Source organism: Ammospiza nelsoni, chromosome 3 (assembly GCF_027579445.1).
Source record: "Ammospiza nelsoni isolate bAmmNel1 chromosome 3, bAmmNel1.pri, whole genome shotgun sequence".
NCBI lineage: Eukaryota > Metazoa > Chordata > Aves > Passeriformes > Passerellidae > Ammospiza > Ammospiza nelsoni.
The window spans coordinates 8,161,130-8,181,860 of NC_080635.1; the positions used below are offsets into that span (position 1 = coordinate 8,161,130).

General features: G+C 38.2%; 1 protein-coding gene across 1 annotated transcript in view; it reads left to right on the forward strand.

The window, feature by feature from the left end:
* The window catches only part of KIF16B (kinesin family member 16B), a 141,164-nt gene that overhangs the window by 116,514 nt on the left and 3,919 nt on the right, over positions 1-20,731 (forward strand). The window contains exon 25 of the mRNA XM_059469025.1: positions 7,624-7,707. Coding sequence (XP_059325008.1) covers positions 7,624-7,707 — 84 coding nt within the window. The remainder of the gene's footprint in view (positions 1-7,623; positions 7,708-20,731) is intronic.

Genomic DNA, 20,731 nt, shown 5'->3' on the forward strand with positions numbered 1-20,731 from the left:
AACCTGGAATTTTAGAACTGATGCAAGGTTATAAGTAGTTGAGTTTCATGTTCATCTTCCTTTCACCTTTCTTTTTAAACTGATATTACTGGGTCTGCTCAGGGCAGATCTGGTTATTCCCTCTACTTTTTAATGCTTATATGGTGGTTAATGTGATTTTGTCACCTCCTACTTCTTGCTCTTTACTCCATAAATATAATTTAAGCTATGAAAATACACCTGTAGCACTTTGCCATCCTAGTCACTTCAAATAGATGACAGTTCCTGAAGGAAAAGTAAATTTCTAGGTTTTCTGTATGCTGACTGAGTAGTTAAATATTTGAACACTCTCAATATTTAATCAATTAGATTTTTCAAAGGCACACAAAAAACCTGGCAATCCTTTTGTTTGTTTATTAGTAGTAGGCTCAGGTAGGGTGATTATATGTTGTGTCACTAACAGTCTGAAAGGAATATTTGGGAAGACTCTGAAATGTAAATTTGGTGAGCAGCCTACCAAGAGGAAACAAAGACGGGGATTATAGGAAAGAATTTGCAGGCAAAGGCAGATTAAAGGGACTTTGTTTTACTCATTAGTTTCTGTTCCTTCAGGAGATGGGCTATAAATCACCTGAAAAAGCTGGAGTGCCCACTTGCAGGCTCTGTGCACCTGAAACTGTGTTGAGTTTTGCCCTCACTTCTTCCTCAAATACCAAACTAATAGCGGAGGAAAACTCAAATGACCAGGAAATAGGTACAGGAAAAGCAACCTTCCTCCTACACAAAGGGTCTCTGCAGAGGGCCCTCAGTACCAGCCAAGAGTCAATCCTCCACTGTCTTTGAGGGGAGCAAACTCTGTTCCCAAGGTCTTGGAAGTGTTCCTGAGAGCGGAGGAGCTGCTTCAGGCCCATCCCTGCTGTGTCCCAGCTCTCTCTTGTTTTCTCTCCTTGCTGCTACAGGCACCAGAGCCTGGATCTCACTCAAACACACACAAGGGAATAAGCATCTCCCTCCTTCCTTGAGTAAGTCTCCTCTGAAAAATCTTAAATAAATTGGTTGGCAAATATTTCCCTTCTGACAAATATCCCTGGATATTCCCTCTCCCTGATTAATTGTTAATAATGTCCAGTGGAGGAAGGAATAGAATTAGGTGGGTCATGCAGGAATGGAGGGAAGCATAGTGTTGGAACAGAGACAAGCTGGGAGGTGGGGGAAGAACATGCTGGGAGAGATGGAAAAAGTAAAGAGAAAGTATTAGAAATGGAAGAGGAAAGGTAGGTGACAAGCTGGATGGACAGATAATAATTCCCTGGATATTCCCTCTCCCTGATTAATTGTTAATGGAAAATAATTTCCTTAATCCTCCTCTCCTGTGAGGGCATGACTTACCTGCAGCATACATGAAGGGTTTACCCAATGGAGGACTGTGTTACTATTTTGTTTAAAGGAATAAGTTTAGATGTTTCTTCACTCAACTTTAAAGTTTGGGCTATATCAGCTGAAAATATGACTTAGGTGTTTTTATATCTTATTTTATTGTTTTCATTTTTAGTGGATAGTACACCAAATAATTTCTCTTTGATCTCCATTTGAATGTTTTCAGAATTTATAAAGCAGCCTTTAAAGCCTTTAATCTGTCCAGTAAATGTTAACTTTTTACCTTTGCCTACTGCTTTCTTATGAAATTGTATAGAAAAGGTAATTCAGACAAAATAAAATGATTCATTTCAGACAAAATATAAAAAAATAGAGAAATTGGGCTTGTGGTGGTTTGGTTTGGGTTTTTTTTTGTTTTTTTCACCTTGACAAATCCTTAAATACTTCGTGCAAGTTCCTAGTTAAAAATACAGCTTCTGTGTAATTTCTTTAGACTCTGGGAGTCTTAGTGCATATTGAGATATTGAGACTTAAGTGACTTTGTTTAAACTTCAAAAACTAAAAGTAGGAGTTTTGTCTTTCATTGCTTCCTGCAAAATCAAGTCAGGTGCAAACTGTGCCATGTTCTTCTCTTTGATTTTTCTCATCTGTGACAGAGATTTCTGGTACAAAGGATCAAAAGTCAGCCCTACTCTTTGAAAAATGAGGAAATTCAGAGTTGTAAAAGTAACATGAGAACTAAAGATGACTGAGTTTTTAAATAGTTAGCATTTCTTAATTTTCTTTTTCCCCCTTTCCCCCCATTTAAATGTATCAAAACATTGAAGTAAAAAGAGAATTTGAGATGAAAGGTTAAAGATGATTCAGACCCCATCAATGTTTGCCCTTTTTTTCTTCTTTAAAAAGTATTTTACCTTATTGTAGGCACTAAAACATAGAATGTACCAGCCAAAAATAATGAGATGTTTCAATCCTGTAGATTTTTGCTTGATGTCAGAAAATGGAATTTTTTTAATGTTTAGGGGGCATAACACTTGGAACAATTTCATGTTTCAGAAGTGACAAGCCTACATGGCTGTATTATGTGGTATTTTGCTTTGGTCCACTATGAGTTGAAATATCATCTGCAAAGTATTGTATAAGAGTTTTCATTACCATGTTCTGTTCTGCTGCACCATAAAACCCCTGAACTGAATTAAATCCAGCAGGTCCTCAAGCAGACAAACTGTCAGTGAAGAGTCTCCAACAGATTGTAATAGAAATTAAAGGACACTCTTCAAATGCTGATCACTATTTTTTCATAAAGGCTCTGAAATGAGAGTGCACCCCATCCCAGGCAGAGCATTTCATGGTATTGGAGCCTTCATTTTCACTGTCTTGGTTTCCAAAAGGCCAATCTCCAAATTCACATCTCTCCCTGGGGCTCAGGAGTTGAACACTATGAAGTCTGGGTCTCCCTTTAAAAAGGTTTGCTTCCAAATAGGTGTTGTTAGGTAGGTGCTGTTCCCAGAATCTTAAAGTCAGAGTTGAATGTAAGATAGAATAGGTGACAAACAAAGGGTCACTTGCTGTTCTGCCACCTGCTTTTATCAGCATTAAATGCCTGCCAAAAACCAGTCTCCTGACTGGAATGTGAGAGAAGAAGAGGAATCCATTCAGCTTTTTAAAGTTTGCTACAATAGCGTGTACTGGGTACAAAGCACCTTCTACTTGAGGACTGAACCTCATACTTTGATTGTACTAACTCACAAATACTCCATTGTGGCAGGTGAGTATTGTTTCTTACAGATAATGTTGCTGAGACAGACAAATAACATGTCTCTAAGTAATGCTAGACCTAGAAATAAAACGTGGTCTTTATTTATTGTGAAGAAATTAGGGAGTAAATTGCAAATTACTGTTTGCCTCTCTCTGCAACTGCTACTGCCTAGCAACAGTTGCCAGGTAGGATAAACATAATTAACTGTAAAAAGTTTAATGTGTAAAAGACATTAGGAGTGCTGATACGCAGTCTTGAGGTCTCTGTGTATTATTTTAAAATATATGATCTGGCTTTGCCTTTTGGGTCTAAGCACAGTCCCAGCCTTGCCCATGGTGCAAGTATGCATGTGTGTGCACTCCTGTGGATATAATGAAATGTGGATTGCAGGGATGCAGTGATTAATTTTAGTAGAGAGATGCTTCTGCTGTCAGAATAAAAATTAGAAATCTTGCACGCTATATACAGAAGCTTCTCAGGAAATCATTCAAGCCCTCTCTTCCTATCAGGCTGGGGAATATGCCTCTTAATTTCCCCTGACAGAAAATACATCACCTCATCAGCAGCCCTAGAAAATGACAAAACATCCCTGCCAGAAAAGACTGTTTGCCAAATGCTTCTGTTGCCACTGCAGGAAGTGGGGCAGGCAGGGAGGAGTGTGTCAGAAATTCCATGGAAGGAAAATTATTTCCCTTACTGCCTGTCCAGTTCCACTGTTGCTCCTTGCATTGTCACAAAATGTTCATCTCGTTGTCAAGGTGAGACCCTTGAAGAATTCATCTGGGCCAGAGGGTACTCAAACATTTAATTGTGGAAGAATAATTGATACTCCTGAATCTGGATAGTGTGAAATTCCCTTAGAGTGTTTCAGCCCAGGCAAACATCTTGATGCAAAATCCATACCTGCAAGATCTCTTACATATTTCAGTGCTCAGTCACATACTGTACTGTGTGCATTAACCTGTAACAGTGATTATTTCCACTGAAGTTACTGTACAGTTTCATAAAGGTGCTGTAGCACCACTAATAGCAAAATCTGAAATATTTATTGAAATATTTGCTACTGCACTTTGGCTTAAATGAATGAGGTATTGTAAATAAACCTCAAAATTCTGTTGAACCTTGCTTTGCTGAATCTCACACAATTATGTTCAGAGTCTGTATATCAAATAGTACATTAGGACAGAGGATTTTTATAGGGAGTTATTGCAACATTTATCATTACTTCAGTGTATTTGTGTTGCTGAGCTGCTTCTAGTTCATCTCTTTAGGAACCAAAATTATGATGGGATAAGGATGTTTTATTGTCACTCTGTATATCTGTGGGGCTTTTGCACCAATATATTTTCCCTGCATTAAAGTAATAAGTCAGAATGTTGAAGATCAGTGGGGGGGCGGTATGTGTATTTATTTATTTATTAATTTATAATAAGCACACTATCTCTGGTAAATATACTAATAGTGTATTTTATATAAATATAGGACAGTGGACTGGCTTCCTATCACACTGAATTTTCAGTCGTGTAGAGAACTGCACAATTCACCTCGCTGCAAGGATGTGTCAGTTTCTTATGTTACAAAGATAATTTTCAAGCTGCGAAGTAGGCGGGAACTAGTGCTGTCATGTTTGCATTAAGTGGATAGCCTGAAACTCAAACCTGCAGTTTTGAATGTCTCTTTCTCATTTTGGTGGGCATTAGACTGTGGGCATGTAGAGGAGTAGAACCCATTGAAATAAGTGAGTTTTTGAAGTGATGATGAAATTTGTGGCTGGAGCATTTTCTGTCATGTAGATGGATGGGCATTTGTTGTGTGATGGAAATGGTCTTTGTACTTTATTTGTGAGATAGGCTAATCTGCTAATCATTTGGCTAAAAGAGGAGCCAGGGGACCACTGGGAAAGTGTGGGGCACAGAAATGTTCTAGCAGGCCTGAGGTTTGTCACTGGCCCCATAGAGATGCCATCTGCAGTAACTGATTAGTGCTTTATAACACACCTCTGCAGGTTAAAAAATCCTTCCAAGTGACATGCATGTATAAATAGGTATATTCTATACACACAGGCATATTACAAACATATTCACTTTATATATGTATGTTAAGTTCAGCACACTGACATTCTGGTGGCTTTTATTTTGTACAAAGTATGCAGATCCCCATTTCTTGACCAGCAATAAACTCATGATTTTCATATAGGTACATGTTATGACTTTGAACCTTGCAGAGCAAAGTTTACTGGCTGAGACCCTTGTCTTGCACATTAAATTCATGACTCTAGTAATAGACTTTGGTTTGGTTTCAGACATATGTGCGTAGTATTAATTTGAGAGTTAAGAAATGTTAAAGCAATGTGAGTAGTTATTTCTGTTTGAAACGTTCAACAAAACACATTGGTTTTATGAAATACAACTGGTTTTCTCCTAAGATACACCCAGAAGCTTAGGAAAACAGCTTGCTCATCCCAAAGTTATGTAGAATTAGTCCCCAAATTCCTGTTCAGATGGAACTTAATTTAGATAAGGAAATCTTTCCTGATTTAAGACCTTACTTTGACTCCACAGAGTAGGTCTGAGGATGCTGTAGTGGTAGGTTCTTTGTGCAAATTGGTTTTTAATAGACACTATTTTAAAATTCTGTAATGGAAGTATTTATTTGCAAACAAATATAAAAAACAATCTCTCTATGGCCAGGAGAGGATTGTGGTGGTAGCTGTTTTACTTTGTTTGTTCCTGATAGTGTCATGATGCAGTACTATTTAATAAAATGCAATTTCTGCAGATGTGGGATTTTGAAGTCCTTGAAAATATTTGCACTTAGAATAATTTATGGGTGAAGAAGAGAATATTGCAGTGAAAATAAGTCCCCAGGCCATTATAATACAAAGCTGCTTACATTCAATGTTAATAATGGAGCTCCTCATTTAAATCAGTGTATGTCTGCTCCCTGTAACCAGCTGTAAATTCTCCACAGTCCTGTATGTGCTGACAGACTAGAAAATGATGCATCTTTTTTACCGGTTCAATATCATCAAACAGCCTGGGGAATTAATGCAGGAGGCAATTTTACAGAGGGATTTACCTGCAAAACAACTCCAGCAATTCCAGTGGGAGGTTGCATTATTCTATCTCATGATGTGAGTGCTGGGGAAAAAATGGGTTTGATTTACCTTCAAGTGCAAACACAATTTATGGGGAGAGGACTTGCTTTCTCCTGCATTGTTCCCAGTGGCTTAGCAGACCAAGTTCAGTGGTACTTGTTACCTGCTCTTGAGTCTTTTGTGTGTTTTCCAGACATAGCTGGCTTTAATTAGTTCAAGCATTTTATTTATTGGTATACAAAAAGGGGAGGCAGTTGCCTCCCTCTTTTCTCTCTTTCTCTCTTTCTCTTTCTCTCTCTCCCTGCCCCCCTTCCCCCATAGGATGGAAAAAGAAATGAGGAGATAGCTTTGAACACCTCTCTAGAAGAACTAAAAGTAGAGATCTGAATAGTTGTTTTTAGCATTTGTGCCATTGCCTTTTTCTCATTTTCAGTGTGATCAAGCAGGATTTTGCCTGCATGTGTGAATCCTCTTCAGAAGTTGAAGCTGTCAGCTCCCAGTGTGGACACATGTTTGAATGGCATTGAGCTGCAGCTGAGTTACAAGAAGTGGTAGTTCAGGGCACAACAAAAGCTTCAGATCAGGTGTTGGCTGTAGCCCAGCAATGAATCTCCCAGAGCATGACTTCAGTGATAGTTCTAAGATCCAATGATCTTACATTTATGATAGAATATAACCAAACAATTTAAACTACCATAATGTACTACCAAATTACACTACCGTGTTGGAGACCACAGATTTTAAGAGACTAAATGCAGTTTATTTAAGATACATTTTTCTGCAGAAATTGTTCTTACTTACTATATGATACTATCACATCACATTTGGATTGCGAATTTTTGATATTTCTGTGGGCAAACAGTGACAGTCCAATTCCTAAATTTTCTTTCAGTCACTCTCTGATGACAAAATGCATCTTTATCTTAGCACTACTACAGAGCAGATCACAATAACCTCAGTAGAAATGTAGAATGTGATATTTACTAATAACTTGTAGTGTAGTGTTGCTTTGATATTTTAAGATTTTCTAAGCCTTCTGATGTTTACATTCTTGTAGCAAACTTTCTCACACACTTTCTGTAAATCACTTATTGTTTTGCATTCTTTTATGGGAGAAGAGAAATTTAATGGACTGTTAGTTTGTCCAGTGTCATTGGAGATGTGGCACTTTCACCCTCCAATCACTGTCACTTTGAGAAAACTATAAATGTTAGAGTAAGAAAATAAACTTCTCTTTTTTCTTCACCTTGAGAGCAGCGGTGTGTGCGCTCATGTTGTTTCATGTACTGTAGTGGCAGTGTAGCTCATGAATATTTGGCAGTTTCTTCTTCTTCCTAGTTGCTTTTTAAACAGAATTTTCTCATTTGAGCTTGTCACTTGTGATGCTGATTCATCCTTTAATGTCTTCCAGGTTGCCACTTTAGAATTCCCTCCAAAGAAGCTCTTTGGGAACAAGGATGAGCGAGTGATTGCAGAACGAAGGTGTCACTTAGAGGTAATACCAATTTTTTACAGGCTTCTGCTGTGTGTTTGGGAGGAGTACTCCCTGCTGCACCAACAGAAGCCATTCCCACATGATCAACACTAAATAGCCTGTTTGTGAGTATCAAGTTACTTGCTGCCTCGTTTAACACAGGAGATGGCAGCAGTACATTGCAAAGTAAGGAAACATCTCTTAAAAAATAAATTACTCCTAATCTAGAAAAAAAAAAGGAACTCTTAGAGATGTTCATAGGAGATAGATTTATTTAAGGGGGAAAGGTGGTGGGTGAGGTAAGTGTTCACTGTAGACAGCTGGTGTCTGTGCAAGACAAGATTAAAAAAAAATTGCTGCTATTTTAAATGCAGTCTGTTAGTTGGAGATTTACCATTTTATTATAGTATATCCAAATATCCAAATATCTCATGACAGAACTAAAGCAATCTAGGCATCTTTGAGTTTTATTTTGTAACCCAGCTTTGTGAATGTATTCTTTTTCTTTCAATGAATTAAAAAAAAATTGATTTTATTGTGGACAAGGTTATTGAGTTGGAGGGTTTGAGTTATTTTGGTAGTTCTACAGTGCTGTGTGGATAGCATGATTTTAAACACATTAGGTCTTTTTATTTCTATGTTAATGCATGTTTTACTGCAGCCCAGGGGAAGGAGATGGGGTTTTGGGGAAGAGGCATTATCAAAGACTAAGCTGTACACCCTGTAACGATATTGCAGAAACATGGGGATTACTTGATCATGGAAGTCATTAAGAATTATATTCTTTGTGGAGCTAAAATAGCATTAGGTAGAGCTTTAGAGAAATTAATATAAAAGTAGATTGCTTACAACTGGGATCTTTTCTTAGGTGGTTTGAATTTTTTCTACAAAGAAAAGGACTTCACCTTTTCTTTGAAAACATCCTCCCCCTGACCTCTGATGTCAGGCTGTCTGACATGAAGCACAAAATGAATTTTTTTTTCTTTCACATCCTCAATACATACCATAAAGGCATGCCCATATTCCAGTCTAGTACTCAATTTGCATCTTTTTTGCCAGTAAAAAATTAATCTCTTAATCTTTCTGACCTTTCATTGGTTTGCTAAGAGATTTTATTGTAATGATTTTAATGGTAAAACTGCTGTGTATAGCAATGCTTTGATCACGGCCATGTAGTACTCTTGTATTTGTGGGGTTCCCCAGATGGAGGAAGGAATGATGAGTCTGACTCCATGTTCTTGGAAGGCTAATTTATTATTTTAAGATACTATATTATATAAAAGAATACTATACTAAACTATACTGAAGAATACAGAAAGGATATTTAATACTTACAGAAGGCTAAAAGATAATAATGAAAACTCGTGACTCTTTCCAGAGCCCTGACACAGCTTCGCCCTGATTGACCAAAGAGTCAAAACAATTGACACCAGAAACCAATGAAACAATCTCCAAACACATTCCAAAGCAGCAAAACACAAGAGAAGCAAATGAGAGAATATTGTTTTCCTTTTTCTCAGAGGCTTCCCTGCTTCCCAGGAGAAGCATCCTGGGCAAGAGGATTTTTCAGAAAATATGACTGTGACACTTTATAGCCAGGTTTTAGTTTAAAATTATATTGTATCTATTTTAACTAAATTAGGTTTTAAAACTTTATTACGTATATATTTTGCAAGCATAAGAATAGATGGCAACTGTTCACATGAATATGTTTTGCTGTGTGCCCCTTGGCCATTCCACTGAGTAGTCACAGTGGTGAAGAACTGAAAATCCCCTGTGGCTCAGGGCAAGCCAGATAAAGAGGATGAGGAGCCAAGCAAATGTTACTATCCTTGCCATGAGGAATTGAATGCAACAGGCTGATCAAAACCTCCTGATGTCTAGATCTCTAATCACAGTGTTTTCTTTTCACTGTATATTTTGCAATGGTTCGCTCTGGCTTTGCCCATGGCCAGAGAGCTCGCTCAGCTGCAGCCTCCTTGGTGAAGAGTGAGAGAAACCACCTAAGCAGGGATGGTTTCCAAAGTCATGTAATGCTTTGAAGGCTCAAAGAATGTCTTGAGTTGTGCTGTGAAAGTGGCAGTCATGCCACAATAGTGGCAGATGGCCCAGGCACCAGCTCTGTTTCAAAATACTGGCTGTTCATGCCTTGTGGCCTTCAGTCTGGTGTGAGCCCTGAGTGTGCATCAGGGGGTAACTGGGGAGTGGTAAATTAAACTGGAGGGATTGTCTTTGTGTGGAACTTGGATCCTTGGCTTTTGGGAATTTGGGCAGGTGGAAAGTGAGAGTGTTAGACCTTGGTATCAAGTAGAATCATGGCTTGTATTCAGTTGACTTTCACACCTGATCCTGTTCCTTGATTTGCTGAAAACCCTTTGCAATCTGTTTCCAGCTTCACAGCTCATGTGTTGGTACAGCTGTAGGAGGATATGAAAGCTTGTTTGGTTGTTCCACTTGCTTAGTCAAGAGCTAATGGCTAATTCAGCATTTTTAGAAAAAGCAAAGTACAGCTAGCAGACCAATTTTATTGAGCTAATTTTATTGACTGAAAATAAATGATAGCCTGAAATACCAGTCTAGTAAGTGTTCTGAGCAAATATTTTTTGATGTAAGATTATTAGTAGAGCAGTCATCCTAGTGGTGGTGATAAAGAAATTGCTCTGCTCTTCTTTACACATTTTTTACATTAGGTATTCATGAATCTTAAATAGGCTGGAACTCCATATCATTTTTTCTGAACTTCTTTCATTGAAATAGCTTTGGGTAGTTCAGTGCTTCCCACAGGTCATCTCTTAGCAACTGCAGTTCCTTGTGCCTAATCAGATTTCTCCCTTTGCAAGACAGTTTAGGAAGAATTTAGTTTTTCCTACATATCATCTCTAGGATTCTTGCCACAATAGAAGTACTGAGAAGAGCAGTGGGTTTTTGGTACCTTTCTAGACAACTAGAATCAGGGGGACTGGCTGTTGTGGGGTTTGTTTTGTTTGAAGATTGAGATGTAGTGCTACCATATTTCAGCCTGGGTTTAGAAGTGGGCCTATTTAATCATAATGGACGTGAAATCACTTGGAGTAAAAGAATCCAGAGAGCCCTAAATTATAAGGATTGTGATTTTTAAGTAAGCTCAAGGTTTGTGTATAACATTAAGTTCTTTTATATTTCCTAGCTGGTACACATGCTAACTAACTGAAAGCTTCACGTTGCCTTGTTTGTAGGAAAGCACATTACATGAAGTATTTTTGTGTGAGATGAACCTGAGAACTCAGCTTTGATCTCCAGCATGATATGTAGTTGCACTGTAAACACTTTTGCTTTGGTGTTTGTTGGTATAATATCAAGTCTTTTGAACTGTATTTGACATTACCATAGAGCTTTGGAAAATAATGTGCAAGTTTTTACCTATACATCTTAAGAGAAAACATCTACATAGTATTTAAAATTATCTACCCAAAATACCCTATTGCAATCTATTAATTTAGCTCTTCATCAGGGACCTGTTGCAGGGCAAAATTCTAAATTTATTGTTTTGCAGTTTAAAGACTGTAATTTCACTTTAGAGCCAACCTTGGTTGTTTAAATTTGCCTTAAGTGACATAGCCAAGAATTCTTCTGAGTAAAGTTAATGAGCAGAAGTTATTTTGTATCTACCCTTTCTTGCAAATAGAAATTAGTAGGTAAGAGTATAGGATCCTTTTTTAAAGTGAATTCAGATGATGCATATTCATTTTTTCGTATTTTTTTAAGGAAAAGCTTTGTAAAGGAAATACTTGCCACAAGAGTCAGTGAATGTATCTATTCCTGTTTTAACTGCAAAGTATCTTTAGTTCCTTGGTGAATTGCTCTTGGGATCTTTGCTGGTCAGAATGACTTTGAGATACGTACTAGCTTTTCTTTCTTAGCCTGGTAGTCAAAGGAGGAGTCAGGATTCTTTGGTTGTAATTTTCAAGGTTGTTTATTGTTTCTTATCTATAACATTCTTTCTGTGGCCTGCTGAGGTCTGTTCAGCAGGTCAGACAGAGGTACACTGACTGCCTTTTATATTAAAAGCTACGTGTACACTATTTACAATAACTTCCCAATACCTATCACCTATGTTAGACAGTGAGTTTCTACTTTAAACCAATCTAAAAGTGCCAACATCACCTAGAAGATGGAGGCTAGGAAAAAGAAAGAAGAAGGACACAGCACCCCCAGATTCTTCTGTCTTGGGACCTTGAGCCCCCATTCTAAAACCTCAAAAATTTACTTTTCACCCTTTGACAAACTAACTATTATTCTACTTAAACTCTCTTGACTTGTAATTCTTCATATAGAGGTGGTAATTTGCTCCATGGGTCAAAATCAAAGTCACTGGTGTCTTGGGCTCTTTGCCAAGGTCTCTGAGCCCCCAGGCAGGGGCTCGAGCCATCCAGGACAACCAGAGAAATGTCCTGCGTTCTGACAAGTTGCTAGGTCTGTGGATGACACTTAAAAGAAATTTTCCTGAAATCCCAGCTTCTATGGATACTGTGTTTCTGTATCAGACAATTCCCCTGACTATTCTTTTTTCTTCTTCTCTTAGACTCATGCTTTTCTGTAGTAATGAAGATTATTTTTAGGCCTGTTTTCCCATTGTGCAGCCAGAGAAGCTGGGCAGGATAAGCTGACATAGCAGATTAAGCTGTGTTTCTTGACTCTTTGGTCAGAAGCCTTGCATTCATGGACTTTCCTTCTTGCCCCTGCTGTTACCAGTGTGTTTAGCAAAAAGCAACTTTTATGCCAACAAAATCCAAACAGGTTGTTGCTTAAAGGAAAACAAAACTCTCCCAAGCCTCAGACTGTCTCCTTGTCTCTGTTCCCTGTTCTCAAGGCTGCATTTCCCCAGGTTGGTTTGCAGACAGCAAAAGGAGAAACAAGCAGAATCTCTGGTGGGTTTTTAGGGATCAGCAGTTGGTTAGAGTGTGGTGCTGGTAACACCAAGGTTGTGGCATCCATCCCCAGACTGGCCATTCCATGAAGAGCTGGACTTGATCCTTGTGGGTCACTTCCAGTTCAGAATATCCTCTGATCTGTGATCTGGAAATAAAGCTCAGCAGTCAGTAGGAGTAATGTGTTGTCTTTTGCTGCACTTACAGAGCTCAGGGAATAAAAGTCATTCTGTTAACAGTGTGGTAATGTGAGCCTCTGTTGAGTTCTGTAGAAGCATATACATCTTCCTGGCATTGCCTCTGCTCTTCTTTTTTCTTGGCACTTTGAACCTCTTTAAAAGATAGACATGCTCAATTTATTTAAAATTAATAATATAATTGTCCTCCTCACTTCCTGATGTCTGCCAGTGAGGATTTCAATGATAGGTGTTAATGCAGGAGGCAGAAATAAATCTTGAATGAGCTGCATAATTCAATTTTGCTGTCCAATCTGGAAAACTGTCTGGGGAAAGTATTGTAGACACTGAACTGGCTGAAATATTGCTGTTACCTTCAGCCAAAATTAACCTTCCAAAATTAGATTAACTTAGAAGTCAAATCCTTTGTTTAGTTTTTAGTTTGTATTTTCACTTGAGTTCCTTTGGAGGTGATGATTTCTAGGCTTTGTTTAAAATAAGGCTGTAAGTTTAGCTGTGTCATGTTTCCCCTTTAAAAGTAACATTATGCTGAGATGGCTCCAGGAATCTGGTTCTTAAGGAAAAAATGAAATAATGGAAATAGCACCATTTTCTTGAACTTGGATTGATTCTTGTTATTTAAGTGTCTTATTAGTATTTTAATTAATACCTTGGTGGAAGCCAGCAATAGAAATGTCTGAGAAGGAAAAAAACCTCATAATATTTGTCAACAAATTTGAGCAAACAGAATGTTTGAATCTGCCTCAGACATTGATGTTTTCCTTGAAGTCATGAGAACAGAAACATTTTACTGTGATTTTAGATTATTCATCACCTGAACATTCAGTATGAACTTCATTAGTGCTCCCCACAAGGCTTTGTATCAGTGCCCCATTCCTAAATGTATTTAATTGAGAGAACCTGTGCTAGTTGCAGGTGAATTGATGTCTGTATTGCAAAAACCCTATCAAGTGGGGTTTGAATTACCATTTCTGTTTGATTTTTTTCCCTGAATGACACTAGTCACTAAGCTACTCTATAGATGTTTGTTCAAATTGATTACTAAAAGAAAATTATTAGACACAGGCATCAGCTTGCAACATCCCTAATGCCAAAGTTTTCTAAAAGGAGCTTTATGCAGCTGCTCACCAGCCTGGCTCTTACAGAATGAATGTTTGCCTGTGACAGTGTGGTGGTGATTGCTGTTCTTAGCAGAGTCTAGGTGAGATGGACTTCAGAACACATTCAAAATACAACTTGATATTTACTGGAAAATAAAAGGAAACTCTTCTCTTTTTTCCAAGATATAAATGCACACCAGCAGCACTGGTGGTGCAAAAGCAAACCACTGCAAATGCTGGTGTTTGATATCCTAGAGAGGATTGTTTCATGCCCATAGTCTGAGCTACAGAATGCAATATCTTGGAGTGATGGCTTTAATTTCCCACTAGAGGAATAGGGATGCAGTGGGATCAGGGAAGGAAAGAGCACAGATGCATCCACAAAGACAAGAGAAGAGCTGTGTGTGGCTGGGCCTCATTGTGAATATCAGTTACATAAAATCCATGCCATAGATCATTTTCTAATTTAGGTATAGTCAGTCTGCACCAGGTGCCTTTCAAATCCTCTAGAAACCACTGCACAATGTAAGAACAAAAATAACAGCTTTTCAGCAGCAGCACTGAAGTTTTGCTGGCAGACAGACTTTGCATTTAGCCATCTGAGGGCAAGTTCACATGTCAGGTTCCCATCTGTCACCACAGCATTGGGGCACCCAAGGCACGTGGCTTTTCTGGTTTTGAAGCATCAACCCTCAAAGAGGAGTTGCTGCAGTTCTCAGCAGCAAAGCATTTAATCTTATTTTTGAGTGGCTCTGCTTCTTGTGTGAGACCTTGTTGGGTTGCAAAATGCATAAATAAAATAAATTGTACTTATTGGTTGCAGTCACTAGATACAAAGAAGCAGAGCTTTGCATAGGTCAGCTGTTGATCCCATACCAATAAAATGTTACTTTGATTAAATACTGTAGACCTTCAGCTAGCCCACAACAATGCAAGACATTATTCTTGTAATCAAAACACATGATAAAGATGGTCATTTAGAAGGAACAATAGCCTGAGGTTATTTTCTGGATAAGTTAATTTTAAGCTCTGGTTTGACAGGCTACTGAATGCAAAAGGAATGGAGAGTGTGGACTCATTTGCTCAAACTCTGGGCTTCATTCAAAATCAGTCTGAAGCCTTGCTCTGCAGAGCTTACTAGAGGTAACTTGGCATAATATACATCTTCCCTCTTTAGAAGAATTTTCAGTGTTTCTTTCTTTAGGTGTATAGCTTCAGGTCCCTACCTCAAAAATTATCTTTTGGGATCAAATATTTATCTCCATAATTTAATTAATTAAATAGGATTTGCAATTTAAAGGCCTTTTTATTTTTCCCTTTCCTTTTTAGATATTTCAGAGTATCAGAAAATAAGGAGGTATGTTTATTATGATTAAGTGAGTTTGGAAAGTGGGGCAGCATGTAGTTTGAGCTCCAGTTTAGCTCCATATCCTAATGAGTTTTGTTGTCAGAATGGACTAAATTTCCCAACGTGCTTCTACAAACCAAGTTTTGAAGTTGTGTACCTTCATCACAATCTCCATTAATGGCTCTGCACATGCAGATGTGGGCAGATGAATAAAAGGAGTGACCAGCCAGGGACACTGGGTTGAATCTGGTACTACCCCTTTCCAAAGCAAGAGTATCAGTCATTCTCCAGCCTGGCATTTCACCAGAGGAAGCAGAGGGAGATGCATGTCAGGTTGTTTGGTAGGTGTTTGCCCATTCCAGCAGATGACACACTGTCACACACTGCTGGCCCAGGGATGCATGCTGAATTCAGTCCTGTTGTTCTTTCTAAATAAATTTTGACAGGACTTGTTCTGACTTGTGCTCTTCCTTCACTAGACAGGTCTGTTTTGATCCTTTTCAGAATGGTCATTCACTTTCCAAAGAAGTCTCACACTGATAGACCACCTGTAAATCATAGCCCTTGCTGCCTTTTTATTTGCTTCCCTGCCAGCCTGCAATTCAGTTTTCATTAGAGCTGCCTAAAGCCAATAAATGTAAGCTTTTACCATGCAGACATTGTAAGAAATAAGAAGTCCTGTGGATTTTTAACAAATTACAGGCAGAATAAGATTGTAATTTGGGATGTAGACTGACTTAAGAAGTTGATTCAATTGATGTGGCATAATAGTAATTCAGCATAATGTGCTCATGCCATTAGACTTGCACAGAAAAATGTTCCAAACAGCTATAATGAATAGTTTGGGTTTTGAAAGCCTGAGAGAGCAGTTTCACCTGGAATCATAACTGGCATCTCTCAGAATGCTTGCACATTAAGAAAATTCAAAAAGGTATATGAATTTGAGTAAATTTCAGTACCACCTTGGGTAAAATTAAATTTTAGTTTCACTCAAGCACTTCTGGAGATGTAGAGGTGAAATCTGCTTTACCTGTACAACTCTGGAGAAAACTAACTCTGATTCAAGGCACCTGCATCATGCTGTGCATGAAAAACATAGAAAGACTTTCCCAAGAGGCTAAAATTTTAAGTCCCAGTATTTTTTAGTGCAATTTAGCTGCTTAAAGAAGCTTGATTCTTACCTGCTTAATTCCAAAGTAATTTAGGTACCTCTAAACATGCCCAAAGGAGTGTTGTATGGAGGGTGCCTATGGAATTCACCCCAATGCACCTCAAAACTCCTAACTTTCTGAGCTGAGGAAAAAAATGAAAAGAGAACCCAAAAAGGAAAGAAAAGCCATTGCCTAAACAAAGACCAGATAACTCACAAAGCAAATATCCCATGGCACAAAAAGCTGGAAGCTGCCTGAGAGTGCCAGATTTAAAAGCACCCATGATAATGACCCCTCCACACACAAGGTTCTCATTTTGGTATTCTTATGATACAGTAACAATATTGGGGGGCACAGATAGATATGGAATACAATAACATTATGGATTACCCCAGGACATTCCATCCCTTATCCCATATTGTCTGATTAATGCCCAAATTAATACATTTCAACTGTAAACATACCTACACACATATCTATACATATCTACATATAACTATATACAAATATAATTTCAGTGGTCACTGACCATCGCCCCAGATATGGACAGAGTTCATTTGGTCCATGACTGATATGACTGGTAATTAAATGTCCATGGTAATTAAAATATGCGGTGGCAGTGACATTCAGCAGCCAGTGGTGCATTCCAGCCTTCCAGGCTGTTCTCACCTACAGTCAAATCCCCCTGAGGTGCACAACATGTTTCCCCAACCCTCTGCTTAACCCACCAAGTGTAACCAGGTCCTTGAGCAAAAACAATCCCATGGATAGGCTTGCTCAAGGCAGACTGAATCCAAACAGTCTTTCCTAACATGATTTCATAAGCACAACAGGGACTTTGTCTGCTGTTCAGGGGTTTGGATTGGGCAGGGCCAGCTCAGTTAGTGGAATCTCTGGTGTTAACTAAGTGCTGATGCAATTCCCCCCAGTTAAAGCCCCTTCTAAATCCTCCCCCCTTAGATATAAAGTGAACTAGTTTATGAAAAATATGTCCCAAGAACCAAGAGAGGATAGAGGCTTTGGAAAGTGTTTTTACTTCCTGCCTGTTAGGGCAGGGAAGAGTACTGGGAAAACCAGCTGTGAATGCAATAATAGGCTACAAAGCTACAAATAAATGTGTAAAAGTACAGAGAATATATAAAAGAAAAAAGGCAAAAAACTAGCCAGTATCAATGTGACTATTGCAGTGGTGATTTGCCATTTTCAGACATGTGGTTCTGTCTTCGTTCTCCTAAAAAGTGCACACACAAATTGTCTACAACTTGAGCAAGGTCTCTGGCACCAGGGACAGTCACATTCTGGAGGCAGTTGTCAAATCTGGCTCCTCAAGGAACCCTTGCAGAGCTTTGACAGTGTCTAAATTCACAGGGTTTTTTGTAAGGACAGCCCAGCCATCTGGGTCTTTCAGCAGAAGATGATGGGCCAGGTGATCCCATCATAATTACCAACATTTTCTCTCCAAGTTTTTGCACAGAAATAAGATCCTTCAGGCACCAGGTAGTCTCCCAGGCAGTAAGTCTTTTCCCCATTGCTCTGAAATCACAGCTGCACGGAATGACCTGAGGATATGTGCAGGAGATAAATGTGTTCAGATCCACAGGTGACATCAGGTACTTCCTGAGGGGCCTGAAATATCACTTGTGATATTGAATATCATCACATGCTGTTCTACTCACCTCCTTTACTCAAATCTCTTTTATAATATCTTGCAATATATGTCAAGGTGTTGGGAAAAAAAATGAAGCTTCATGTTTTCTTTATTAGAAAAAAAGAAAAAGCCCACAAAAGACCAAACTGTTTCTGAGTAAGTTATATCTGGTGAGTGGAGAATTGATCTGAATCTGGAATTGGTGGAGGTGAAGGTATTAGTTGTAATCTGGTACATAATTTTGGATTGCTGTCCTCCAAATCCATAATTTTGGGTTGCTGTATTTTGGATTGCTGTCCTCCAAAGCAATGGTACCTCATATTCTATAGTCTTGCTATCTGCAAATTCATTCCCTGCTTGCTCAAATTTAATAAATCCAGAAATAGGCTTGAAACTACGTGGAGGCTCCCTTAGCATGCCTTGTCTTTTAAACAGATCCTTGTTTTTGTGATCACAGATTGGAAGCAAATCACCTGCCTGTCTGCTTGCTTTGGGGTAGAGTCTTTCTTGGGAAGAGCTGACTGTGCAAATCCCCAATTACAACATAATGTGTTTTTTTAGGCTGAGGGAATGTGCTTCAGTCTGGCTTTGGGGGTTTTTTGGTAATCAGACTTGTATCCTGTAGAAAGAACTGTGATACCTGTATATGCTTTGCTCTATGGATAATTCAAATCAAGATCTGATTTAAAGCCTGCAACACTTAACACTAGTCAACAGAATAATTATGTGATTGGTGCAGGGAGGAACCAGCATCTAAATTAAAGGGAGAGAGGAGCCTGTGTTAGAAATTAGATGGGAAAGTCCTTCCTCTGTCACCAGTGATCTTCTGTGACCTTGTGCTAAAGCTTTTGACTGTCCAATTGACGTGTAAGTCTTGAAAGGGTGGTATTGTTTCACAGAAAAGGAGCTGTTGTCTAAAAAATCTCCAAAACTTTGTAAGATTTATCTTCTTAAACTTTCTAGTGCTTTCAGCTCTGGCATGTATCAGCAGGTGGTAATTCTAATGCCGGTTTTAAAATTATCTTCTAAAGTATTTTAAGCACTGACTTTTTTTTTTTTTTTTTTGAAATTGCTAGAAATAGCAGTATGAAAGCAAAAGCTTGAAGTGTTTTTACTTTCTGAAAGTACCAGAGTTGATGAGTTTTTAAGCACACCAAATTTTAATGAAAAAATCCAATTCTTGCTAAGCTCTGCTATTGGTCTCTGAGGCTATCACTGTTAGCAGTGGATTAGGAGAACAATGTCACTGAACTGAATTCCTCTCTAATATGCCACAATTGAAAGGATGATAAGAAGACTTTCACATTTCAGAAAGCTTTTTGATTGTAGTACCTTTAATAACTTTAAATTAAGTTATGGCTTTACATTAAAATGTATAAAATTGGGAAGTCCCCGCATCACAAAGTAGTGCAGAAATGATTAGAATGACTTTGTTGTGCTGATGAATTGAGCACAAGATGAGCACTGGCCTATTGCTAAAAAGGTGAACCCTATTAAAATGATTTTTAATAAGCTTTTTAAATGCTTTCCATTTTGCTATTCACATAATTAAAAGGGAGGGGAAATTACTCAGACTAGGTAAAGAAAGAAAAGCATTTGGGCCTTATACCACTTTCTTCAGCTTAGTTTCATTTGCAGAGTTAAAATTTGCAGGTACAGCTGTCATAAATTTTAACTTAGAGGGCTTGAAGGTTGTATTGCCTTCAGAGAGGGCAAGCACCACTGCTTTTCCTATTTTGGATGAGTTTTTAACCTGTCTTTCTGTGGTATGTTCAAAGGACAAAGGAGGAATTGAGAATCTGACTCCATGTTCTTAGGAGGCTCATATATCATATCATATCATATCATATCATATCATATCATATCATATCATATCATATCATATCATATCATATCATATCATATTATATATCATATCATATCTATACTAAAATTATACTAAAGAATAGAGAAAGGATACAGACAGAAGGTTACAAAGAATGATCATGAAAACTCATGACTGCTTCCAGAGTGCCAACACAGCTGGATGGGGATTGGTCATTAAGTTGAAACAATTCACATGAAACCAATCAAACACCCACCTGTTGGATAAACAATCTCCAACCACATTCCAAAGCAGCAAAACACAGGAGAAGCAATAAGATAATTACTGTTTTCATTTTTATCTGAGGCTTCTTAGCTTCCCAGGAGAAGAAATCCTGGTGAAGGGATTTTTCAGAAAATATGACAGTGGCAGCTTTCTATCCTTGTTTTGTACATGCAGAGTATTTCTGTTCTCTGAGCTGGTGTTGCTGAGATTGTGTGTTTAGCCAGAACAACCGTGATCAATGTATGAGTTGCCCATTTTTGTAACTCTGTTACAGTGCCAGGGTCTTGTGCCCTCACACCAAGCTGTTTACAAATGTATCATTAGGATATTTTCCAGCATAGCAGGTCAAATGCTATTACTGAAATGAAACTCCAAAGTGCATTTGGAAGAACATTGATTACCAGACTAAATAATCCAGAACAATTGGCCAGAGTCTAACAAACAAAAATGAGCAATAAAACCAAGCATGTTGGAATATTTTGGCAGTTAACTAGTTCTTTCTTTCCCAGATAATCATACAAACCTAGTAGCTATTAAACAGTGATTTGCATGCCAGGAACAATGTTACTATCAGAAGGAAATCACATAATTAATATGTATAAAAG